At 34.6% G+C, this 27670-nt stretch overlaps 1 protein-coding gene across 1 annotated transcript; it reads left to right on the top strand.

The window, feature by feature from the left end:
* The first annotated feature begins 5130 nt into the window (after positions 1 to 5130).
* Positions 5131 to 10820, top strand: LOC128239848 (perlucin-like protein). The gene is made up of 6 exons (XM_052956289.1): positions 5131 to 5209; positions 5665 to 5753; positions 6306 to 6396; positions 9258 to 9344; positions 10048 to 10174; positions 10685 to 10820. Exons 1-6 carry the CDS (start codon positions 5164 to 5166, stop codon positions 10719 to 10721), a joined length of 477 nt encoding a protein of 158 aa, XP_052812249.1. The 5' UTR covers positions 5131 to 5163; the 3' UTR covers positions 10722 to 10820.
* Positions 10821 to 27670: the final 16850 nt, after the last annotated feature.

Raw genomic sequence — 27670 nt, 5'->3', positions numbered from 1 at the left:
TGAGCCTCAAGGGAAAAAATGAGTCAAACTGTGCAAGTTTGTAGTGTGGACAGCTGAAAAGCAGTGTGTTGTGAATGTTCCATACAGTAAAGACCTTATTAAGGGCATTCTTCCTAGAATCTGTGAGTTTTACTTTAAGCACCTTCTTGTAAGACTAACAGATGTGTCTGAATATTTCCCCTGAATACAAATCCTTGTGACGTTAATTCCATACCAAATTTAAGGACTTGAGACTGAAGGAAATTTGTTGAAGAAGATAATTACATCTGAAAGTGATTTTATGTGTACCTTGTAATGGAAATTTTTGTGAGAAATGCACTCTTTTGTATTCTTAAGATTGTTATTTATCTGTTAAAATTCAAATACTGTAATTCATATAATTATATGTAAAAAATATTACTGTAATACATTATTATAATCATGATAAAATGAAAGGAGTAAACTCAGATTATTGTTTTTGTAATCTTTTTATAACTTAAAAGGACTCGCTCACTGATTTAAGCTTAACACTAATAAACTAAATTTAAAATCAAAACATAAGATATCTGACCATTAGAAAGTTGAATGAGTCTCTTAAAGGGTTGAAAGCATATGTATATACTTTATATATATCTTAAAAGTTCAAAGGTGAAGGACACTACCTAAAACTGATTGGTTGAAAAGCTTATTGTACAGTACTAAATGGATAGACCCAAGGAAGCTTCCTGTAACGATTCATTGAATTGGGACCGGTAGTTTCAGGAGATGTTTTTTGAAAGCAAAACAGGAACTCAGCCATTTTGTTGTTGTTGCTGTTGTTGTTGATCAATCGTGACCAGGAACGTTTCTGTTTGGTTTCATTGAATTTGGACAGGTAGTTTCAGAGGTGATGCTTTTTAAAGCAAAACATGAAGTCCGCCATTTTGTTGTTGTTATTGTCAATCAATCGTGACACTTGTTGTAATTTTGTAGAGAGACACCCAAGGAAGCTTCCTGTGAAGTTTCATTGAATTTGGCCTGGTAGTTTTAGAGGAGATGTTTTTAAAGCAATTGTTGACGGACGGACGGACGTACGGACTGACTTACTGACCGACGGACGGACAGACTGACTGACCGACGGACAAAGACAAAGACTGATCTTAATAGCTAATAATCAATACAAAACCGAATCGATATAGACAATAAAAAGTGTGTCGCATTTTCTCATAAGAAACAATACTCACTTTGAAGTTGAGCACCATTATTTTTCAAGGAATCCATGTTTCATCAGGCCGGAAGAAGGCCATGTTCTTGTTTAGCTTGTTTTTGTGTTTTCTATGAGTACAAGTATTGGACTGAATTTAAAGTTTACAAGCTATTACCTATTTGAACCACTCAGATCTAAAATCGTAGAATATCAATCTCAAGTAGCAATCTCATCTTAAATATAGAGAGAGCATCCTGGACCACAACCTGTATTTAGCATTTAGGTATAACGTACCAAAATGGTTGTTAAATGACACAAATCTTCACAAATACTCCTTTAGCTAACCATAAAAAGAGGCTTGATTTAAGTAAATGTATATTCTGTCAGGAATTTATCTTCAGTCCCCCCCAAAAAATAAATAAAAATAAAATAAAATAAAAACTCGAAAATCCATCCCGCTGTTGAAATAGTTTACGAGTTTAAGACTAGTATTATACTGGTCATAGTATTAAAGTGAACGTTTACAAAATTAAGCCTTACAGACCGCTCACCTAAGTTTCAACTCATTACCCCACTCAAATATATCTACTAGACAAACCAACCGTTTAGTCATCTGACTGAAGGCTAAATTATCTCTTTTTCACTCACACATTGACGAGAACAACATCCAACTCACGCACCCACTCATTAACTCTCATAAAACGGTCTCTAGTATTTCCCCTATCCACTTTTTTTACAAATAATCATTTACCCTTCCTATCCTCGAAGGTTATTAAACATATGTATTGTACAAAGTGTTTACATTATTAACATACTGTATTTTATACCCCAGCTCGTTAACATTCTTCACTCCCACTTGCTTCGTTCACTACTCTGAAGTTTTAGTCTGAGTCAAGTAAATGATCACTTTAGTTATTGTTTGCAACTGATATGGCAGCCGGGGTTATTTAAAACAAAACCTGTGCCCTTCAAAGTGAGAATTTTCCGACAGTAAGCAAGATAGAAAGTCATGTGAAATATATCCATTTAATTGAGCAATTATTATTTTGACTCTTTCATATGAAGTATATTGAATTGATCTTCCCAAAATCATCTGATTATATAGAAAGGAAAACATACTCCATGAGTTGAAAAAAATGTAATACTGTGAGCCTGTTGTAATATTTAATGAAATGAAAGCAATATAATATGAATTTCAAACAACTTTTCAAAATTGCAAGAAGTTCTAAAATATTATCAGTATGGTGAATTTTCTGTAATTTGCAAAAAAATAAATTAATATTTAATCTGATTGATAAACAGAGTAGAGCGTAAAATAATAATAAAAGATAAAATATATTGGTGGTAATTAAGATGCTGATTATAATAAAAAAGTAATGATACTATTACTGCTACTACTACTACTACTACTACTACTACTACTACAACTTCTACTATAATTTCAACTTCTAATTAACAAAGTGTTTTCCCAAATTTTTTATTGGAAATAACACATAAATATTATTGTAATTTAGGTAATCATTCTTATCTATAATTAAAAAAGATATTTCAGCGTAAGATGGTATTTATTTCACGAGTGTCATAGAAAAAGATATTTACACGAGTGGCGAAATATGTAAATATGGTTATTTTATGATTACTATGTTTGTCTAGTACATACACAAACACCTACAGGTTAAGATTTGTCACGTATGCTACCGACACACTGAGCAATCACCGACGTTATGTCGTTAAAATTGCAGACGTGGCTGCTGGTCATGTTGTGTTTACAATTCTCAGGGGTGGCGTTATAGTTTTACGCGCAAATTCTTTTCATCAGAATTATCAGCGTCGCTTGATTTTGAGAAAGTCATCAATATCCAAAATATAATTAGGCTGAATGAGCGGAGTGAAAGGACATTCTTAAGGGCGAGATGGCTATTTACATTTACATTCCTCTTTAATATATGTTTTATCATCCGTTTTAGGTATAGTTAGTATAGTAAGTTATATTTACATTTCTCTTTAATACATGTTTTATATTCCGTTTATGGTATAGTACTAAAACGGAATATAAAACATACATTAAAGTCAAATGTAAATATAAATAGCCATCGCGCCCTTATAAATGTCCTTTCACTCCGCTCATTCAGCCTAATTATATTTTGGATATTGATGATGTCATCAAACATGTTCAGACATGTAATCTTAAAAATAGTTATATATCCTTACGCTGAAGCCGGAGTGAGATCTATATGTTTGTAAATGTATCTTACAGTTTGTAAGTAGGTTCCCTATGAGATGATTTGATTGGACGTAAACAAGATTTGAATGGTCAATCTATATTATATAAGTAGAGATTTCCGATTCATCTATCATATTAAGACTTCTACCGAAAAATGGACGGTCACAATGATGAAGTTACTGGAGGTGCTCGTAGACATCCCAAGAGTAAACTCCTCGGAGTTTCAGAGGGAGATACTCCTACGGGTGATAAAGATCTCGGAGGATCTGCTACTTCGTCTACCGGCCTATCAGACCAACCTCAGTCAGCTGAACTTGTCACCTAGGAGAGAGGAGCAGAAGGAGGAAGACCATCAAGACCTGCTCCGAAAATTAGACGAGTGGACTTAACGTTTATGATGAACATGTTAGAGAAGCGGGAGAAAGAACTGATGGTAAAGGAAAAGGAATTAGAAGAACAACAGAAGTTGTTCTCTCCGGACACGGAAGAGTATATCCGAGATATTATCGACGAGGTCGTACCTGTCAAGCATCAGACTCTGGCCAAGTCCAGTGTGCTAGAAATGGACTCTAAGTATGCTTACCTGAACACTAAGCCTTACGCGACCTGGACGACAGAGGATAATATGAGGTATCTCATCTACAAGAAGGATCGAGCCAGGATGTCTCCGCTTATGAACATGTACTTGGTGTGTCTGAAAGACGCTAAGGATACGATACAGCCAGAATGGTTGCAGTCGAATTATACGTGAAAGATAAGGACGGTACTACAGAACGTATGATAACGGAGATTACGTATGCATGCCTAGGAAGGTTAGTCCGTTCGTCACTCGCTACGTTCAATACTCCAAGCCAGGAGTACGACAAGCTGAAACAGATGGAAAGGAATCGCGTTAACGCCTTGAAGAACATGTTAAACATGATGGGATGCATAGCATTCTGGGATAAGGACGATCTATGTATCATCTTCTCGTGCAAGATACAGCTCAACAAACTCACCCCATTCCAGATGACGGTCAGGCAGTCATGACTAGAGCATGGGATGAAGATCAAGATCAACGAGCTGGACGACGTTAACGGGACGATCGATGGCCTCAAGAAGGATGTCAAGGCGGAATTCCTAGGATGTAACAATAGAGTGTTGTTGCAAATGTATAACGAACTCTAAAGACTTTGACCATGTACCTCACGAACTCTAAAGACTTTGAACATGTAAAACTGTTGTATGACCTCATAATCATTATGTATTTGGTTGTTGTATATAATTGTTTGTTGTATAAAAAAAATTCAACGTTCATTAAAACATAAATAGTATTCGTTACATTCTTTAAGTATACAATCTCATCCTATGCTCCGAAGCATATACTTTCATGAAGTCATCAGACTTAGCATTAGGATCTCATCAAAATTTAATTAGGCTGAATGAGCGGAGTGAAAGGACATTTATAAGGGCGCGATGGCTATTTATATTTACATTCCTCTTTAATATATGTTTTATATTCCGTTTTAGGTATAGTACTAAACCATAAATATGCTATGGACATTTTATAATTAAGTAAGAATTTCTATGACACTTAATTGTAAACCTGCCAGTACTGTCTGAAATTAATGACTATATTTTTCAACTGTGAACTTATCTCCAAGGCATCTTTCGGTCACATTTTGCATACGTTTGAATAACACTCATTTCGTAAATAAGGCAAATGTCAGCGGAATGTAGATAACCTATTTCAAATATAGCAAGACATGACACTTAATCGAACAGATTCATACAAATGAAACGGTTGATAAGTTTATTATTTTGTCTGGTTTGCATTTATGGTGAGTTTTATTTTATAACTCTATACTTCCAATTATACAATCAGTTTACTGTATTTACATTTGTTAAATGTACTTTAATAATATTGTTTAGTACATAAGTATATATAGAATAGTACACTATGTTCGCTATTGGGATTGAGATGCATATTAAATATGCAAATGGGTAGGGGCCCAAGTTATGAAAAATATTAGTTATTGCCCTCGTATCATGCATACTTCGCAATGAAGTGTCATACACATACATATATCTATTAAATCTGCCGTTATAACTAAGTCGTACATATACACATACGTGTAAGCATAAAAATTTAAGTAACATTACCTACGTGTTATTGATTCATTATTAAAACTTAAGAAATATCATAGGTTTCTAAAATTAAACGTATTGCAGTTCTTATTCAAAATATTCCAAGCAACGCTTAAATAGCTGATTCCGTAAATTTTATATTTTTCAGCAAAGACTTGCTGTGACGACGGTTGGATTGGCTATAAAGGCTCGTGTTACTTGTTTGGGCATGGCTTACATACATTCACAACGGCTGAGGTGCAATGGTTTTAAGAATAATCGAGCTGAGCTCGTTAATTGGATTAACATATCTCTAAATTATACCCAGTACTATTAAAATCGTAAATATGTACTATGTCATGAAATGATTCCAAAATATAAATATTTATGCAAAAAGCTACAGAAGCATGCTCAGTAGCAAAAAGTTTAAACATAAGCCAAACTAAGTATGTTATAAATATTATGTTCAAATCGGACAGATCGTTTAGTGAGATCAGTTTCAACATTTACATATAGATTTATTAACACAATGGTGCTTCAATTGACGATGATTTTAAGCTTGTATGGGTTTCTATCGATGTTTTCTTTACTTTATATATCAGTCAATAATTGTCACATCATCTATTCCTTAAAATTGTGGCACTGTGTCATTGCACTAGATACTAAGTAAATGTTCCTGTGAACAACGCTTTATAAAAATGAGCCATGTTTTAATGCTTAGTTAGAAGTTTGGATTTCCTACAAAAATCTGGAAGTAACGTCATTGCTTTGCGAAAATGAAACATTGCAGTTTAAACTACTAATTTGCAGCAATACTGTCGCCAGCGCAACGGTCATCTCGTCCATGTAAATACTGCAGAAGAGAATACATTCCTCACAGACCAAATGAGAGACAGAAAAGGTATTTATGTATATATAGTTCTATATACTTCGCTGTATATAAATGAGTAATGGGTTACTCCAGTTGTTTGCTTCCAAAATGGCATTGCTTAATTGCTCTAGCGGCTTTGCCACGTAATATGAAGGACATCATATGGAGGGTAAATAATCAAGTAAGAAACACAGCATACGATATTAGGATTAAAGACTGTTTTCCCGTTTGAAATTAGCTTAATGACAATATTTTAAAAGACGGTATACATTTCGAACAACTAACACATTTCAAAGCAACAACAAAAATCGGTTGTCTCGTTCAAGGTAGATTTCCGAACATAGTACCCATTTATTTTGGCGCTGGCTACGGTTTAGAGCGAATTGAAGACGTTTGACTTATTCAAACCAACAATTTCAAAATAACTATAGTTCAAACTTTTATCATTGAGCAGCAAGGAAACAATGTAAGCACACTTTGAGATTGATACAATAAAACGTAGAACACCAAAAATATTTCAAAACAAGGTGAAGCAATTTTGGCTGAGCAATAATTGTTATAGAGTGCTGCACACCGAGTGAGATATATCCCTGGAAGTTCAGTTGATATTTACATTCCGTACAAAACATCTAATTATACAATCAATCGACATTATTTTAATATAAATGTATAGCATAAACGGGTTAACAGAATGAATATTGTTATTAAATATTATATGAGAAATAAGGTACTACATATCGGTGATTACTCTATAGAATATGAACTATAGTTAACATGAATCGATAAATATACGCGTTGTCACGTGAACAAGGCAGTATAACTACGGCAACTTATATCCATGCATTGTGCTCGCGGATTTGGTCAAACCCGATAGCTAGAGTAATCAGGTTCAACACCCATCCACCTCACTAATTAATGATTCCGGTTCGATCATTGATCATTGGCATCACTTCACATCTGTATAGGTACTTTTCATGATCTCTTGAATACGGTGAAAAAACTGTTGTCATAGCGACTGGTATCTTGAATCGTAGGTGTTTATACTAAACTATCTATTCTTACCATACATCAGTAAATTGAAAAACCTTACCAATCCAGCCAATGAAAAGGATTGTCGAGTTCTTTGCCTTCCATTTAAAAAAAACGTGCAGGTTAAGAATGTTCCATGCCTCCTATTGTTAATCGATTTAAATGACTGAATTAATACGAAAAGAACACTCCTTGCTGATCGTGTATATATTAACTGAGCAATAATTATTTCAAGTTTCAAATCATTTTACACATTTTGCGAATTGACAAAAAGGAAAATCGCAATGAAAATATGGGGAAAAGCTAGCCCTTTTATTCTATAAACTCGTGGTTACAAGAGAAATGAGCATTTCTAATTATGATTCAAAAAGGGATTTAATTGGATAATAAGATCAATTGAAACGCTATTGCTATTGCGTTCAAGTAACATGGAGAAAGTGTAATTACTTATTTCGCAATCTATACGTTTTGAGCTTGTTTCTGTAGCTTTTTGCATAAATATTGACCTGGAGCGAAAAAGAAATAGTGAGGTTTTTTATTGAACTATTTGATAAAAAAACAACAAGCATGAATACATTTTAATAGGTTGGTTCCCTTTTTTAGTGATTCGTTATGAAAAACATATTGTTAAAATAAATGCCCTAAAACTAATTGAATATTGTATATGAAATAAGTTTGTTTATGCCAATTTCATTTTTTTAAATTATAGATATAATACCTTGTTTATATATACATTCCTGGACTGTATATAATACTCAAATAAATATTTTATATGATTAATGCGTTTCTAAGACCATCAAAATGACTTACTGTAAATGTTCAGAATTGTTTCCATTATTAAGGAAACTAATATTGAAAATAAATAAAATAATCAGTAATTTTGCCTACAACTGTGTTGTTGTGTTTAAAGATTGTATGCATAGTCTTTACAATGATTTGCTCCTAATGCCATACGGGTGAATGTGATGAAAATACACTGTTCACGCGTCATATGGCAATAAAAGACATAGTCGCCGTAAGTTTAAAGCAACTGGCTATTAGACAAGTGACAACAACAAAGTTTTAATTATTTCAGTAAATTTAAATCAAGATGCCAATTAAGGATTTAAGGAACCGGCCTTCACCCCAAACTTTATGCGAAAAGCTACAGAAAGTCTTGGTTGCCAATTACGCGATATTGTTCAAATCGCCGTGATGATATGGATGGCTATGCTAGTTATAACGTTCATGCTTTGAAATGTAACTGAGTGTATAGTATAGCGTTTAAATATACATTACCTGTTTTTTGTACAATAGATGATCAAATCCACGTTTGTTCTCATTTTATAATTTAACTAGTTTCAAATGGTGTTTTTTTTCATAGATATATTTAGTAAAGGTCAATCCTTGAACGATACTGCTTGACCTACGGAACGACCCGTCGTTGGCGCATAACGTCGTTAGGCCGGGAATTTACGATATTCGCCGATCTTATTTTTCATTATTTACTAATATGCATGCAGAGGAAATGATATCGTACTGTATAGTGTTTCGTTTGTTCAAAACGCATTGCTTTCGTTAGGATTGTTTACTGAAAGGGTGGAATATCAAAGGTTAGTTTTGGGAAAAATCAGGGTTCGTCGCGGGTACAAACTACGAAGGGTTAAATGGCCCCACGTATTACTTTGGCGAATAAAAACAGTTAACTACAACTTTTTTGTATTCGAATATTTACCCGAAAGAATTACGGAATATTCGAATGTCAGTTTTGCCATTCCTTTGCAGCCCTAATTTTTATTTATGATTGAATTCATTTGCTAGTAGGTTTCTCCTTATATCTCATTTTGAACGTATACACACGTAACCTTGCCATTTTTTTATAGATCGGGCATGGTGGCTTGGCATTACAGACGAAGGATCGGAAGGTGTTTGGTATTGGTTTGATACAAACACTCTTGCTGAGTTTACAGGTACTTAACCTAATAATCAGCTGTATATCTTCTAGTAAAGTCGACAGTGTCCCTGACTTTGTGACAAACGTAGGCCACAAACCCGTGCAGTTATATGTTCATGCATAAGCAGTTTTAATAAATAGGATGATATCATATTGAAATATTCAACATAGCACTACAATAGGTTCAAAGTTAATCCACATACTCCACATAGTCTGACCTGTGTTCAAACTGATATCTACTTATGTAGATAAAGTAGATAAGGCTAACAATGGTGAATACCATTAACCATTGCTAGCGATTTATACATGCTAATACCATTTTGTACTATCTATTCGTTTTCATTTTTAATTGATTTTAATTTTTAAGATTGTTAATTTTCCTTAATCAAAATATTTCCAGTGGTGTCAAATTTAATTATTCATGTGCCAATCGATGATTAGCACTTTAGCTTTGCAGTGTCCATTCCCCATTCTTATATATTGCATAATCTGATAAATATTGATTAACACATTCATTTGTTTTAAATTTCTGCTAAATTGGATATTATTTTTGCGGTAATTCTGAATATTAAACTTTCAATTTGATGAGGCGTAATATAAAATTGTGCAACAATTATACGCTCATAATAAAACTAGCATACAAACAAAAGATCTGTTAATTGAAAATGATGATGGAGTATTTGTTAGAAATATATACTTTATACTTTGGTACCCTACAGACTTCCACCCTGGTGATGGTGGTCCCCATATCATCGAAGACTGTGCGGTATATGATCCTAGCGTTGCCTACCAGTGGGTAGATATTTCTTGTGAAAAACAGGCATATTTACCCCTCTGTGAAGCCAGGTATATCGTCACAACCTAAGTTCCTTCTGTGTATTGCTTAACCGTTCCCAAATACTATTTATCACAACAGATCAATATAATGACTTGAATTTATCTGTTTGAAAAAACATACTTCATGTTAAAAGACATCAAATGATTAATTATTACCTACTTTTTACATAATGATAAGCAAATTTGAAAGGAAGTATACACTCACTCAGATATCGCTTAATATAATGTTTCAAATATGGATGTATTATGTGTCCTTAGATTTCATACCATCCATACTTATGTGTGTCTCTTTATTATAAGCATTGCGTCCATAATCGTATGTGTCTTTTGTGCATATAATGTATACAATAGAGTACGTCTTCTCCAAGCATGAAGTTCGCAATGTGTGTCTTATCAGACACAAAGTTCTCAATAGTTTGTGTTATTGTAGCCAAACGTCTACACTAATGTGTGTGTTTTAGGCATAACGTCTATAATGTGAGTATAATGCATCAAATCATAATGTGTTCCTTTTTTCAGATCGAGTGACTGTACAGATGCGGTCGTAGTAGGCTGAAATAAATCTTGGTTTTTGTTCTTCAAACAAATTCAATTATTATAATGGAAATGCAATTGGTTTACATATTTTCAAAATAAATGAGTACGCCTTTGGAAGAAGAGCAACTCAAAATAACCTTTTATCAATTTGTAAATATGTATCCTGATGACCCTGACAAAAGTCAAATTATCCCGTTAGCGATGTATGTTTGTGTCTCCAACGGTCGCTACCGCTACTAATGTTAAGTAAGATGGGGCAGTGAAATGTTTGCTGCTTATTTAAAGTGACACTCTTATTCAAAATCAATACATACAAATGTATAACAAACATAAATTTTGACTGATACACCTTTCACTACTTACTGAATGATACATTTATGGAATATATTAGTTACTGATAACAAGATTATTACCGTGTATGTAATAGCAGAACACGCAAAAATATTAAATAATTGGTGAATGCTAAAAGATTTACTGTGGTCTACTATCGTTTAATATGGTAAAGATACCGTCTTTTATGCTCCGATCTTTCAAATTCAACTCGGTATATTTCATAATAACTATTGTTTTCGACGTTTATCCATCCTTCTTGGATTATTAAAACAATGCTTTTTATTGTTGAAAATCGTATTTGGGAGTAATAGTGCATCTTTAAGATCGTTAAAGATCACCGTATTAAGAAATATGTTCGTCTATTAACACCCAACTGAGAATAATTGTTGTCAACAGGTAATACAATTTCTCCTTAAATGATTTTATGTCAGAAGTTTGCTGGAAAATTTAAAGAGCCCAAAAGATGAATTTTGTCCTCTTTTAACAATTAATACTTCAGAATTAGTTTTGGGCTGTTTTTAGTGGTTTTATCAAGGTAGATGCCCATTCTCTTAAGATATAACCCGGTTTAAGCCCCAAGTCTTTCAGCACAATGACGATAATGTTTAATGCTGATTGTGTTGATGCATTATGTTTCTTGCTGACTACCATTACATGTAAGGGGCATTAATTGTTAACATATAAATATGCAATAATGCAATAATTTGCTGACAGCTACTTTCATTAGTACTTAACTTATTCATGCACTGTCACTTCTTAAGTGTCATGAAATGTACTCAGTTCGTTTAGCGCGTAATAAAAAGTAGATTTGTAGTCATCATAATGATGACAAAGTATTTCTTTACATCGTATTTGCTTTGGGATTTTGTGGCCACGTAGCTATCAATTAAAACATTATTTTTTTGAAAAACATCACCAAACTATTCTAATGAAGCAAAATTTACACGGCACCTTGTAAGTAGATATATGTATATGTAAGTGGCGAGATAAATTCTGATACCGGCTAAACACATGTTAATTAAAGGCCAGCCGTTCACGGCAAGTAAAATTATCAACCAGTGTGTGATCTTAAAGACAAGTATATAGTGGGCCGAAAACGATGCTTTATGCTAATCTAAACGTTGAGTTTAAAGGATTTTAATGTTGTTGTTTTTTCAATACTACTTTATGCTTTAAACTACACTACAATACGTTAATTAACATATGTAAACAATGAATACTACATTGAATACTACATTTTGGAAGTTGGGCATTAACAGATCACATGATATTTCAAACAAAAGGTGAACGTTTACGTGTGTCATTCAAAAATATTAATTTTGGAGTAATCTCCCTTTGTGTAATGATCCTGATCTGTAAGTCAAATATGAAGCTATTGACTTTTTAATTTCGGTTAAAGTTATGTTTTATGATAACAATATAAACAAGAGCTGTCACAGTATGTGACGAATGCCCCCAAATGTGACATTGACCTAGGAACAAGGTCAGTACATGAAAAGTTGATCTTGCCTTTACGTGTCAAATACATATGGCAAGTTATTTTAAATTGCCTCTGAACATAAAAAAATACCACCCATACTTGACAACCTACACTGTTATGTCCTTATATTCAGAATTCCCATGTGAATATACACTTAGTGTATCTTTCACCTTAGAGGTAGGGACATGGGTCTTGCACACGACACGTTGTCTTCGTATGTGGAACACATGTAGCAAGTGATTTTAAAATCTGTCTATACAAGGGAAAGTAACAGCCCTGACACGACAACCTATACTCTATGTCCTTATATGCAGCACTCCATTGTGAATAAACACTAAGTGTGACCTTGACCTTTGAGGTAGGGACACGGGTCTTGCACGCGACACGTCGTCTTGGTATGTAGAACACATGTGTCAAGATTTTTTTTAAAATCTGTCCATACAAGGGAAAGTTACAGCCCGGACATGACAACCTATACTCTATGTCCTTATATGCAGCACTCCATTGTGATTAAACACTATGTGTGACCTTGACCTTTGAGGCAGGGACACGGGTCTTGCACACGACACGTCGTCTTGGTATGTGGAACACATGTGGCAAGTTATTTTAAAATCTGTCCATACAAGAGAAAGTTACAGCCCGGACACGACAACCTATACTCTATGTCCTTATATGCAGCACTCCATTGTGAATAAACACTAAGTGTGACCTTGACCTTTGAGGTAGGGACACAGGTCTTGCACGCTACACGTCGTCTTGGTATGTGGAACACATGTGGCAAGTTATTTTAAAATCTGTCCATACAAGGGAAAGTTACAGCCCGGACACGACAACCTATACTCTATGTCGTTATATGCAGCACTCCATTGTAAATAAACTCTAAGTGTGACCTTGACCTTTGAGGTAGGGACACGGGTTTTGCACGCGACACGTCGTCTTGGTATGTGGAACACATTTGGCAAGTTATTTTAAAATCTGTCCATACAAGGGAAAGTTACAGCCCGGACACGACAACCTATACTCTATGTCCTTATATGCAGCACTCCATTGTAAATAAACACTAAGTGTGACCTTGACCTTTGAGGTAGGGACACGGGTCTTGCACGCGACACGTCGTCTTGGTATGTGGAACACATGTGGCAAGTGATTTTAAAATCTGTCCATACAAGAGAAAGTTACAGCCCGGACACGACAACCTATACTCTATGTCCTTATATGCAGCACTCCATTGTGAATAAACACTAAGTGTGACCTTGACCTTTGAGGTAGGGACACGGGTCTTGCACGCGACACGTCGTCTTGGTATGTGGAACACATGTGGCAAGTTATTTTAAAATCTGTCCATACAAGGGAAAGTTACAGCCCGGACACGACAACCTGTACTCTATGTCCTTATATGCAGCACTCCATTGTGAATAAACACTAAGTGTGACCTTGACCTTTGAGGTAGGGACACGGGTCTTGCACGCGACACGTCGTCTTGGTATGTGGAACACATGTGGCAAGTTATTTTAAAATCTGTCCATACAAGGGAAAGTTACAGCCCGGACACGACAACCTGTACTCTATGTCCTTATATGCAGCACTCCATTGTGAATAAACACTAAGTGTGACCTTGACCTTTGAGGTAGGGACACGGGTCTTGCACGCGACACGTCGTCTTGGTATGTGGTACACATGTGGCAAGTTATTTTAAAATCTGTCCATACAAGAGAAAGTTACAGCCCGGACACGACAACCTTTACTCTATGTCCTTATATGCAGCACTCCATTGTGAATAAACACTAAGTGTGACCTTGACCTTTGAGGTAGGGACACGAGTCTTGCACGCCACACGTCGTCTTGGTATGTGGAACACATGTGGCAAGTTATTTTAAAATCTGTCCATACAAGGGAAAGTTAGAGAGCCGGACGGACGGACGGACGGACGGACGGACGGTGCGATTTTAATATGCCCACCTTCGGGGGCATAAAAATCATTGCAACGACAAAGGAGGATCAAATTGCAACATAAAGGCCAGAAATGTTCCTCAAAGGCCGACAATCTGAAGCGTACAACTCAACTGCATAAGGTTGCATGACCAATTATAACACGATTGTTACGGTCACTTTTGAAAATATGTTGTGAAAACCTTGTAACTTAAACTGACGTTAACGAAATGTCCTTGAACAAAGTCAATATTAACTAAAGCCGCGTTAAAGTCAGGATCATAAACGTTTGTTTTACTTGTCACATAATATCCAATACCATGTGCGTACCGTCACCTGTACACCTGTAGGTTATGCATGTTTATGACAAAACCCTAACTAGTCGCAAGTGCTGGATTTCAAATAAAAAATTATGTTTTTGTTTTAAACAACTTGCACGTCATGTGATATTGTTTCACACACTATTTTGTCAATAAGCGTTTTATCAACTCGCTGTCATTTTCAGCAGAGTGAACGTCCAAGCGTTTTCATTGATCTCTTTTATCACTGATTTTACGTGGTAAACAAACCTAGTAAATTTCGAATAGAAAGTGCGCAAATACTGCACAATATGCATGTGTCGTAAGCGATGTGATACTTATTAAGTAAGATTCAATGCGTTGTACACAATGGTATCAATGATGTTATTTTTGACATTTGCTTTGATAATGTATTATCTAATATGCGGATTGTACTCTCGACTTGACGTCACGTCCATTCAAACCAAGAGCTATCCCTCTAAGAAAACTTGCCGGTGAGCAGTTTTTTTGAAATTTTTTGAATGACGGATTAAACTCAGTGGACTCGTTGCTTTCCATGCGTTTTCACCAGGGAAATGTTTAATACGTTTTAATATTTATATCTTATAAATTATCAAACGACTTGATTTCAGGATCTTCAGGATATCTTAGCAGTGAAGCATACTTGTTTCAGGTGTCAATATAGTGTAAAAGATCAAATTAGAACACTACGTTAAGTGCGTTCACTCATTCAGTATATTTTTTATCGAAACCCGAAATAATAACACTTGAGTAATCTTTATTCCTATTGAATACCGTAGATGCGTTTTTTCGTAGCTTTTCTTTGCTTTTATACGAAAATATAGATGGACTGTACATGCCAAGGTTGTTTCATCTTGTTCGTCCAGAATGTTGTCAAAATGTTGTTTATTTTAGAAACTTTAATTTTCGGCTAGATATGTTGAAAAACAAAGTAAGCAGTGTTAATTCATGCCTTTTGTCTTATTTATGTAACATTCTGAGTGATTTTAACTTTGTTTAGGTATTACTTGCAGACCAAACTGGCAGAAATAAGAATTGTCAAATGATGGATTTAGCTACAGCCTACACGACAACATGCTACTGTACAAACGGCTTTGCAGTTATGACAAGTTTCATTTAGTGTCTATTTATAAAAAAAACCCATACAAATTATTGTTGAAAATAAAGTTCATAGCCCATGATCACAAATTTGTTTGATGTAAAAAATGGTACACATTGTACAACCATTGTAACATGCAAGATTGATCAACATCTACTATTTCTTTGTTTGAAAAAAAGGTTGAAAATTATTTAAACCAGAGACGGCAGTTCAGATGCAGTTACCTGTGTGTCAGAAACCTGGTGATCAAAATGGTTGAAGGCACTACCCAAGAAAGTACATTCACAAGTAAGTAAAACCACTTCAAATTCATTCCATGAATTGAACTGTCAAATCATAATCTTAGTGCTTAGTCTGTTTGCTCTCATAACAGTCTGCACTCGAATGAAAGGTTTTCATAGTTATGAAACAAGCTGAAATATGCTTTTAATAATATTAAAATTCATAAACTGATAAGTTATCTAATAACAGACACTGTGTTTGATTTATTACATTAAACTGTTATTAGATAGGTTTTCAGTTTGTGCTTGACATCTACCAATGCCATAAATGCACGAGTTTGTTCCTGTTGTGTATGATTATTGATAAGAAATGTTGGAAACATTATACCCCCTGCATGTAAACAGTTTATCTGTTTCTGTTTGTATGTAGGAAGTACTTTGTTTCCAGGAGTATTTCTACATAGATGATGTGGATGAAATGTGCACTTGGCAATGATTTTAATAGAATGATTTTTTTTTAAAGTAACAAGCAATATGTGCAGTTTTGTTGATGAAATGTTTTGTTTCAGAATTGTGAGGAGTAACCTAGCCTATTTTACCTGAAGCTCACCCAATATGCAGTGTGTCCTGCTCTGTCAGTAACAAGTAAGTAATTTCACCAAATTTCATCAGAAACAAATCTTAAAGCTACACTGAAAAGTAAAGTTGACACATCTTGGTCCTTTGATATATTGTAACACTGAACCAACATGATTTGATTTTGCTCTTTGTACTTATTTCACATAATGGTAGAAAAATTACAGATTTGTAACATTCAAATTGTGCTTCAGTATAAGTTGTTTAATTCTGGGTTTTTTTCAGATCGTGAATGGGTTAACGGTTGGTCTGCCATAACATTCAAGTTGCATGCAGTAAATATTTTCATCAATTGATAAAATATCTTTTAACAAACAAAACTTCAAGAGCGTGACTCCGTAATGTCTTCTCTTTACTGGTAGTGTAAACATGTCACTTATAGGTTGTTTACACTCGACTACGTAGCGAAGTTCAGTTCGTGTTTATTCTACTTTCCTTTTAACATTTTGTGGTCTAGAAAAAGCCATTCGCAGAATTTTGCGAGCTTGAATAAAAGTCACTCGCAATTTGCAAATGTCGCTCGCATTTTGCGAGTATGCGAGTCTAAATTCGAACCCTGATTAAAGCTGGCCTGATAAAAAGTTACCTAAAAATTAAGAATATTTTCAGTGTTCTGCCAAGACGCGCCATTTGCGCAGAAAAAATCGGGATGGCGCAACGAAATACCTGTAGTCGGACCGATCGGCGCGCCCGTTTTTCGAAAAGCCGTTTTGACTAAATCGAATTTTCGAAGTGCCGTTTTGACTTAATCAATTTCTTTTTCAGAAGTTTTACAGCACAGCGTTCATTCGATAGAACAACGAATTTCATTGGTCCGTATACGTGTAGCTATCTTATCGCGAGGGGTAGTATATTATTTTTTTTACTAATTTAACGGCATCATCATGGCTGAGAAAAAGAAAACAACTCGAACTATGTTTGATTTCTTCACGGTTCCTGAAGCGAAGAAACACAAAGCAAATGTATTGGACGGCAATAATAATACCGCGAAAGACATTACTCCCCCAAACGGTTCAATAAGCGAAAGTGACTGCATATTAGCAGAAAATTCTAATACATTGCCGGTAGATAACTGCGATGCTAAAACGTCTGCAAATCTATCTGACATTGGAGAAATGCAAAACAGAGGAAAATATTCCTGGGTGGGGAGGGTTATAAAGCATAACATCACATTGACATGTGAAACCGGATACTGGACTTACCGAAATACGATTATTTACCGAAAGACGGATAAAATTACCGAAATACGCATGAAAGTTACCGAAAGACGCATTCTAATGCATTTATTTTATTGTGTTTATATTAATATTATACAAATACATTACCAAACCAAATTTTAGAGAAAAATATTAAAATATAATGATGTAATAGGCAGTTGAAATTTCAGTTTTCGAGATCGAATTGCACGTGCCGACTCGCCAACCGAAAGACAGATAAAAACTTCGAAAATAAACAATTATTCCAATTAATGATGATCTCATAATATTCATATAACTGAAACACACACATAAAAATGAAAAAGTTAATGAAAATATTTACTTGGTCAATTGAATAAAGACAATATGTCAGTGAAATAGTTGTCTCCCTTCACTAACCGAAAGACGATTTAACGCAGGTAAAATTAACTTATTAGTTGTTGATTTTAAGTCCGAGCATAAGACGTAATAGATCCCTCAGTGTGCTGCAGATGTTGCTAGTTACCCTTCGGATCCTTGCAACAAGGTCTCTTTTTAATGTTGCACGAGGCAGTTACCACTAATCAACAGTTTCGCGTGTGGTAACCGACGTGACAGATGTAATTTGTTTAAGAGTGAGACGGTTCATTGAATGGCCTTCCGGCGAAGAGAAGAATAGAGAGAAGAGCGGATTCTTCACATCGGCAGGCTTCCCTCACGTAGTGGGTTGCGTTGGCGGGAAGCATATCCGTATTCAGGCCCCTTCTGTTGATGAGCCGGCTTATGTTGATCGGAAAGGCTATCACAGTATAAACATGCAGGCAATTTGCGACCCTGAAGGACATAATGATAAAAAATTCATCTGAAACATTCTAAAGATCTTTTTCTTGAAAACGCTTTACCAAATTGTTTTTGACATCTCGTCTTAAACCGAACCGGTCATAAAATCTGAAACTCATCCCAATTATCGAACGCTGACAATCCTGCCAATGACAGGTACCAGCTTACCCGCGGTAGAACCCCGGTATGTATAGAAAGGGCCTTTGGAAGGCTCAAGCGACGCTTCCACGTGCTGCACAGTGAGGTAATTGTTTTGTAATACTATTCAAACAATGCAACTAAGTTTATTCAGTAAACTTTTTACTTTTTACTTTTACTTCAGAACCTTTTTACACGAAAGGCAATGCCAGATACAAATTATCATCTTACGAGGGAAGGTCATTTTCATGGTAGTCAATTTCGTTGTCAGTGCTTCTTATTATTTTCTGATTTCTTATGGATAAAGATATTTTGACCATTTTCGAAGCATTGAATTTAACTCGAGCGTGGGCAGTTTATGGTTAATCTTTAGGAATGGCGAATTTGTTATTTAATTGTTATTGTTATTTGTCGTTTCTTGGGTGTTGAATTTCTTTAACTTTGGAACGTACATGAGACGGGTTTGGCTGAAGTGAATTTTGCCTTCCATTTTAGTCTATCTGTTACTTCATCCATTTAATTTATCCATCTTTGTAAACATTTGGTAAAACTGCAGAGGGATACTAAGTATTTTTTTTTAAGAAGTTTCAAATCGATCAAATTGGTGTAAATTCATACCATGAATAAGAGTTTTAGGTTGTATACACTCTCGTCACAAATGAGAGAGCAATACAAACCATAAAATAGAATAAACTGAGCGTGTTATGATTAGTTCGTTAGGGTACCGACTTAACATAGTCAGCTTCATTTAGATGAGAAGAAGTTTACGTTAACGACAGCGCATATCACATTCACGTTTACAACAGCACTTCATGAAAATTCGATATTTATTGAAAAAACTAAAATAACATTTAACGAACAATTCGTTTTATGAGAGAAATGAACAAAACTAACTTTTTAACGCATGTCTGATTTCTTAACTATTACAAATGACTAAGAAATATGTACAAAACAAAAAATCACGGCGCACACAGCGTAGCATCGTTCTATAAAATTGTGTCGAGTTGAATTTTTGGCCAAGGATTGCATCGTTATAAAACAAGCAAATCTAAAATATTTTATACGTGAAGAAGCAGAAAAGATCATAGTCTTTTATAGGCTAAGAAATATGTTCCTATCTTTTCTCTAAAAAAAGTTATTTAGGAATGACTGTCACTTTCTTGCTTGTTTATATCAGTTTTGAACCCCGTTGAAGTCACGTGATTCATCACCCTGATTTTAGTATTTCATGTGAATAAGGGACAAGTTTTGAGGCATGCGCAGATGTCTAGTTATTTCTATACTAGTTTTAAGTTTCAAGTTTTACGCATACGCGTGACCAACTTTTGCATGAGAGACAACAACACATTAAAATAAAATTAGGAAAACAGCTCAGCTAATAAAGCTCAACTACCTAACACAGTGTGTGTATACCATATGATAAATTGCGTCATAAATGCTACGTCGGAAGGCAATGTTTTGATTCAAAAAAAGGCTTTAAACAAAGATAAATTCACTATTTCTTCACCATTTTAAATTAAACATAGCGCAGTCTACGCCGCTTACAGAGCCCAACCTTGGTCTTTTATCAGAATTTTATTGCGAGTTTAGTTTCTTAATTAAAGCTGCACTCTCACAGATGAAATATTTTGACAACTTTTTATATTTTTTGTCTTGGAACGAGCCAATTTTTTTGTGAAAATGCATGAATACCAGCGATATAAGACAGCTGACAAAAAATTAGATCTTATATTTATATAGTTAAATGCAAAATTTGATGTTTTATGCATTTTTCCTAAACCGTCAGTAACGGTTTAAGCCATAAAACATTATTTTTCGAACATAGATATGAACATCTGCAATCTGATATTTTGTCAGCAATTTTTTATCATTGGTCGGCAGATATTAACGCCAAAATTTGCTCTTTCGAAGACAAAAAATAAAAAAAAGTTGTAAAAACGGTATATCTGTGAGAGTGCAGCTTTAAAACTTTTCGACAAACCTTTTCACAATTCGACCGTCTGTCGGAGCACTGTCAAAACAGTATTTTGGAGACAGTTTTGTCGAAGTGTTTGATGAAACAGAAATGACCTCATCAAATTTCGAAAAAAAAAATAAATGCGGGGCTCTTTAAGCGGCATAGACTGCCATTTGTTTCATTTAAAATGGTGTTGTAAATGAAATGTTATCTTTGATTTAAGTCTTCATTTTAAGCAATTTTTTGCCTTCTGACGTAGCATATCTGACGTTATTTATCATGTGGTATACACACACTGCTAACAGCAAAACAAAAACAAAACTTCAAAAATAAAAAGCTCAATCAGTATTGAACCTTATATGACATAGAATGTTTACGGAAGAACACAATATATATAAAGCTAAATCAAATCAATATGGAACAAAAAAGACGCAGACTTTTTTTAATGCAATATAACTCAATTAACACACTGTGGCGGCCCTATCGGGGGACACAAGGGTCCAATCCCACGCCCACCAGTTGGCTGGCAAATGAACCACCCTAAAACGTCCATTTTAAACGTTAAATTGAACGAGGGGTTGAATGCATCAATGATTCCATTCGTGTCACGTCAATACCACAGTAAACTAAATTTAAAGTTTATAGTGGGTTTGACGGTTTTGCCCCCCCCCCCCTCCCCATCACCACCCCACCCCTCAACTCGACCCTGTGTATTTCAGAATTATGGTTTAAGCAAACAGAGCTAGCTTTATCGACATATTTTCACCAGTACTACTCATTGAATTTCTTTCAAAATGTTTGGATAACGATAACAATTATGATTAACATTTATACAAATGAACTACAATTAAAAGGTAAAGAAACTCACCATATATTTTCCTACTACGTAATGTAAAGAGTCTATTTTCTATTTAAAAACCGTAATAACGACACTTTCCTTTTGTAAAATAAAACTAATGATATCTAAATTTACATAAAAACAACAACTAGGTCTTTATAAATAATATAGCAAATCGAAAGTAGAGGTACGATCACAAAACAGTTAACCATTTATAAAGTTGAATGATGTAAATATCTTAAAGAACCTTTTCATCAGATTATTCATTTACTTGATTTATAAAGGTATTCAGATGTTACATAATTAAACTATTAACATACGTTGTAATAAATATAAATGGATATAAGGAAAGAAGTTACTCTTGTTAGATTAGGAATGAAGAGCTTGATTATAAATGGTTTGTTTCCCTGCGTACTTATTCTAATAGTACATAGTGATAGGGGAAGTAATCAAGTCTGGGCTATAAATACATACATGCACATTCCCTGTTAATGTCACAGGTACTTGACACAAACTTTTTTTAATGTTCTATATGGGCTATATACTATAATAAGATATAAGGTCTCCAACGGAACAAAACCATCATGCTGAACAAACAAGAACACTGCTGCAAGAAACGACCAGATCACAGTTATTTCTTTGTGGTCGCCATTTGAAAGCATCAATCCAAGCGTTAAACCTTTTTATTTCATTTTAATCACTCATATAGCAAAGAAATGAGAAAAAGTTTCAAAAAATACTATTATTTTCAATTCATGTCGTTTTCGACGTCCATTCTATTTATGTATACAAACACGATTTCTGGTCGATTCCTACGAAATAAACAAAAAAACGGCTAGAATTTCCACGTACGTTCCATAAAAAAACTATTTTCCTTTCGATCTGCGAAGTCTCAACTGAACGAAAGCCCTCTACATACGTAATTCTTTTGAAAATATCGGTAGTGGAAGCGCAGATCAAGTTAAGTTCGCCATTTTGATTATGAAGTGACAGGAGAATGAAGCGAAGAGATAGTGTTATACGATTGGTCAATAGTAAAACAGGTAAAAAATGTTTAATTATTTATTTTCCGTTATTCCTACTGCATTTATATATTATTCTATCTTAATGAATTTATTATGTGCAATATCATGAAAATATTATCTAAATTCAAATTAAAAAATAAGTTTTAAAAACGAATGACCTTCACCTTGCATGTCAACATACTGTCTCGCTAGCGCCAAATTCAAACTATAAAATTTACTGATTTTTTTTTGAGAACGCCTACATCTACGTCTTGATTGACCATGGCCTTAGTAACATGGTAATATTGTTGTATAATGTATATATATTTGTTGCAAAATTGCAATGATATACTTGTTTTTCTGTAAAAAATGACGCCAAATATTTAGTACTAGAATAGAATAGAACTGTTCTGAACAGATTTCATTGCGTGGTCTTGTGATATCTACTGGGAATGACACTACCAACAGCATAGTACATGAAGTTAGCCAGGCAAGACGAAGATTGAAAGATCAATTAATTTATAGGTGGATCCTTGATAAAGCTGAAAATGTGCATATCAGGGCCTCAGGAAAAAAGCCACTTTTTTGAGAAATTGCCAATTATAAATTGTAGGCCCACAGTATTGCTGAACTTGGGCCATATTTTAATAAAAAAATTGTATCCACTTTCCAAAATCTGTATGCAGCTGCTTGTTTTTGTAGAATTTTGCTACATTGTGGCAAAGGAGGCCCTAAAGGGGCCTGGTGCACAATGTTTGGTTGAAAGACAGTTCATCTACTTAAGACTTTGTCTACTAGTTTCTGGTCGAAGCCTAACTCAGTGCTGAGTTCTTAATGTGAGGTAGCTATGCAACAAGCGGAAGGTCGATGGTTCTACCCAGGTGTCCTCTGGTGATGGTATCATGCATGTAGCTTAACAAAAGTTTAGAATTCTTAGACTTTGAAGTTTTAATTGAAACTTAACTTTGCATTCCAAAACTGAGATATGAACTTACATATGTATGAATGTATGTAATTTTGCCAGAAAGTGTTCTCATAATTATAAAATGCTGATTAACAAAACTATTCACAGTCACCAAAAAAGTAGGAAAGCTCTCTAATAGAGAATGAAATGTATATATTCTAACTGACACAAAAATTCAAAAGTTTAACAATATTTTAAGCCATTTAAAAAAGAGAGAAACATTTAGCATTGATAAAAGACTGAGACAATAAATATTATAGATTACTGTATATTTAGTATAATTATCCCAATCGGGAAGTAGAGAAAAACCCAAAGATTGTTTCCAGTTTCCAATATTATATTCTTTGCAATACCATTTCTCTGCTTTATCAAAATAAATTTGAATCACTGACAGTGCATACAGTAATAACTGACACCCCTTTTGGAGAACTTTTTCCATTTTAAAGGATTCGATAAGCCTGCACATTTTCTATCAAACCACTTATTACAACTGTCACAACAAATCCAGTCTGCTCCATTAGCATACAACTTATTGCACTTTGTACAAAATGTGTCATCTTCATCAGAAGATGCTGTTTTCTCTGATATTATAGGGCTGGACTGTTCAGCAGTATTGATTCCACTTGCTGTTGATGGAACTTGGTCCTGAATGCCTGATGTTGATGGAAGTTGGTCCGGAATGCCTGATGTTGATGGAACTGGGTCCTTTGAAATAGATGCAGCTTTTTTTCCTTTTTTAAATTTCGAAGTTGAAACATGAACCTGTTTGCGGTGCTCCATTTTTTTTTAATTTCAAATGAATTAACTACATCTTTAGGAAACTGTTTGAACAAAACTGAACAGGCCATTGACAGAACATTACCCAAAAGATCGTTCAGAACTTCAGCATTATAAGTAAGGTCATCTAAACAAGAACTGACATTACATCCAATATTGTCTTCAACATCTTGGCTGTCAAATGAAACCTCTTCTGTAACAGAAGCTTTTGATATAACCTGAAGAAAACAGTGGTGCAAATTAGAATTTTTGTTCACAGAATCTGTAACATGCTTGTGGAGATCTGCACCCAACTTATTGAGGTTATCTACGGTCAGATGAGATAAGATAGTACTGATCAGATCTTCAAAAAAATTATAAGCATTGTCAGTTATATTTGTGAGACCTCTATTAATATTTTGTTTTCTTGCAGTTTCCTTTAAAGTCTCAGGATATTTAGAAGTAGAAGTCTCAGAACACATCAATATATGTAAAAACTTCAATGTTCTTTTTGCCAACTCATACTGTTCAATTTTGGATACTTCTGATTTGAAAGCATTTTTTTGAACTATTGAATTTGTTCGATATCGAAGTTTAGCTACTATGTATCCTCCAATATATCTTACTTTTCCGTTAGCAGTATCAGTCATGTCATTGTCAAACTGCCTTTTTGAACAAGTTTGAGAGAAATCCTGTTCTGGTAGGTTCTCAGCTGCTTTACTTGTTATTTCTTTTCTTAAAAAAGACATTACATAATACCCTAACTGAAAAATGACATCAACATGAACAGACTCTGGCATTAAATTCATTATTCAAGATTTGTATACACCAGATGTTAGATGTGACTGAAAGGCTTTGAAAAAGGCAGTCTGTGCTTTTTGTGTCTTACTGTCTTTCACAGTTTCATTGAACATTTCCAGAAGATGAAAGTACTGTGTCGCACAAAACTCTTGAAGTTTTTCATTGTTATCAAGTAAATATTGAATGAAATGATTGTAAACAGTCTGATTTTCTCTCAAGGGTTCTTGAAATTTCAATGATATCAGTTTTTCCACTATTTTGACATCCTCCGGCAGAGACAAATTTGGTCGTTGTACTGTATTTGGTGATTCTGAAATTAAACTCTCAATGTCAAGACCTGCCAATAGCTCAGTGGTGTCAGCATCAAAATCAATATCAGAGTCTAATGGCTGGGCTGACACTGCTGTACCATCAATTTCTTCTTCATTCACATTTCTGTTAAATCTGAAAGCACAAAGAAATGCTGAATTAAAACAGAAGTTTTATACTTGTATAAAGCAGCAATGTCTTCTTTTAAATGGAACATCATTCTTGTGTATATATACTTCCTAAAATACCATCGCATCAAAAAATAATCATTGTTTCATGTTAATAAAATATCAAATTAAAAAAAGTCTTAAATTCAATAATATCATGTTAAACCTAAATCTATGTCTTCTACTTCATAATTTATCAAATGAATTCTGCAGAGCCTAACTTCACCATCATCCAATTTTTGAACAGTGTCACAATTTCATATATGTGCATAGTGTCAATTAGCCCTATAATTATGTGCATAGTGTCAATTAGCCCTATAATTATGTGCATAGTGCCAATTTGGCCCTATGTGTGCACAGTGTTATAGCCCTATATATGTACACAGTGTCAATTAGCCCTATATGTGCACAGTGTCATAGCCCTATATGTGCATAGTGTCATAGCCCTATATGTGCACAGTGTCATAGCCCTATATGTACAAAGTGTCAATTAGCCCTATATGTGTACAGTGTCATGGCCAACATCAGCCTGCATTTTCATGATCTGCACTGTCCGCAAAAGTGCGGACCCTAGCAAAAATTGGCTCGTTCAAAGACAAAAAAAAAGTTGTCAAAACGTTCAATCTGTGAGAGTGCAGCTTTAAAGTATTCTGTTAAAATATGCAGTAGCCTCTGTTCATAGAATTAAGACTCTGGTAGCTTTATAGGGGTTGTGGGGAAGGGATGAAAATGATTATCTAGTTCAGACAGTATAACTGACCATTTTTTTGTATTCCACAGGCTTATTCAACATTTGTCTGCTGATTGTGGTGGAAGCATATGCGTGCAGGATATAATTGACACATACAAAATGGAAATCCTCATAGATTCAAAAGATGGAGCACACAACCTGACCAGTGACCAACTTGGGTCAATATTACAAAGGGTTTTCCAAGTCAAACCAAAAAGGAAGTTGTTTGCAGGAAAGAAACAGGCCCATTACCCGCTTGCCTGGAAAAGGGAACCATCAATACTTGTAGGCAGTGAATTTAATGCAGAAACTGTTGTTACTTCTTTACCACCAGGATTCATTGTCAAAAATTGTACTGATACAAATGTTGAAGTAATGTATGAAACTGACATGTCAGTGAACAATTTTAAGATATGTAAGACTGTTATTTTTGAAAGTAACAAATTCTCAGTTTTAATTAGAGGATGCACCATAGATTTGAATCAGCTTCTCATATCGCCACGCTATAATTGCTGTAAAGCGGGAATTGAAAATGTTTGTTCAGCAGTTAAGGCAATTCTGCTATGTGAAGGCTCTGACTTAGAAAACCAAAAGATAGACTTAAAGGAAAATTACATGACAGAAACAATTGACACAAAATCAGTGAATAAAGAAATTGTACGTTCAAAATTTTGCAAAAGAACTGTTTCCTTTTAATTTATGAAACATCAACATTGTGTTACATGTAAAAGACAAAAAGTGTCCTATGTGAAATCCAAACCTGAAAAAAGTGATCTTGAAAAAGTTAAAGAGCTTATTGCTGTTACCATCACCTTCTATGATTCTATTATATAAAAATAGTTTAAAGCATACACCAGGGCTTTCAACTGAAACATTTCGATGGATGGACCAGGAAGCTATAAGAATGAACATTCCAGAAAGCGGTAGAATAGAGGGAATTCTTCTGGATGAGATGTCCATTCAACAGAAATTAGAGATCCAGAGATGTGGTAAATCTATTGAAATGGTGGGATTTGTCGACATGGGGCAAGAAAGTGCAAATTTGTCAGCACTGCGTACTGCAATTTTTGTTTCAAGGTATATCTGGTTTTAGATTTCCATTTGCTCACTTTATTTCCCATCAAGTGAACGCATGTGAAATATATATGCATGTTTGGGATTCAGTAAAATAACTGTCTCTTCATGGATTCAATTGCAAATACATATGCATGGATGGCGCAGTCAGCAATAGGTCATTTATGTCTCTACATTTTCAAGACGATAGTAATATT

This window comes from Mya arenaria, chromosome 7 (assembly GCF_026914265.1).
Source record: "Mya arenaria isolate MELC-2E11 chromosome 7, ASM2691426v1".
Lineage (NCBI taxonomy): Eukaryota > Metazoa > Mollusca > Bivalvia > Myida > Myidae > Mya > Mya arenaria.
Note: the sequence above shows the minus strand (reverse complement) of the source record. Positions and strands in the feature narration are given on the sequence as shown.

Coding starts and splice junctions, on each gene's coding strand:
- LOC128239848 (XM_052956289.1), top strand. CDS start 5,164: ATGAAACGGTTGATAAGTTTATTATTTTGTCTGGTTTGCATTTATG. Junction 9,345..10,047: donor CACTCTTGCTGAGTTTACAG/GTACTTAACCTA, acceptor GGTACCCTACAG/ACTTCCACCCTGGTGATGGT. Junction 10,175..10,684: donor TTACCCCTCTGTGAAGCCAG/GTATATCGTCAC, acceptor TCCTTTTTTCAG/ATCGAGTGACTGTACAGATG.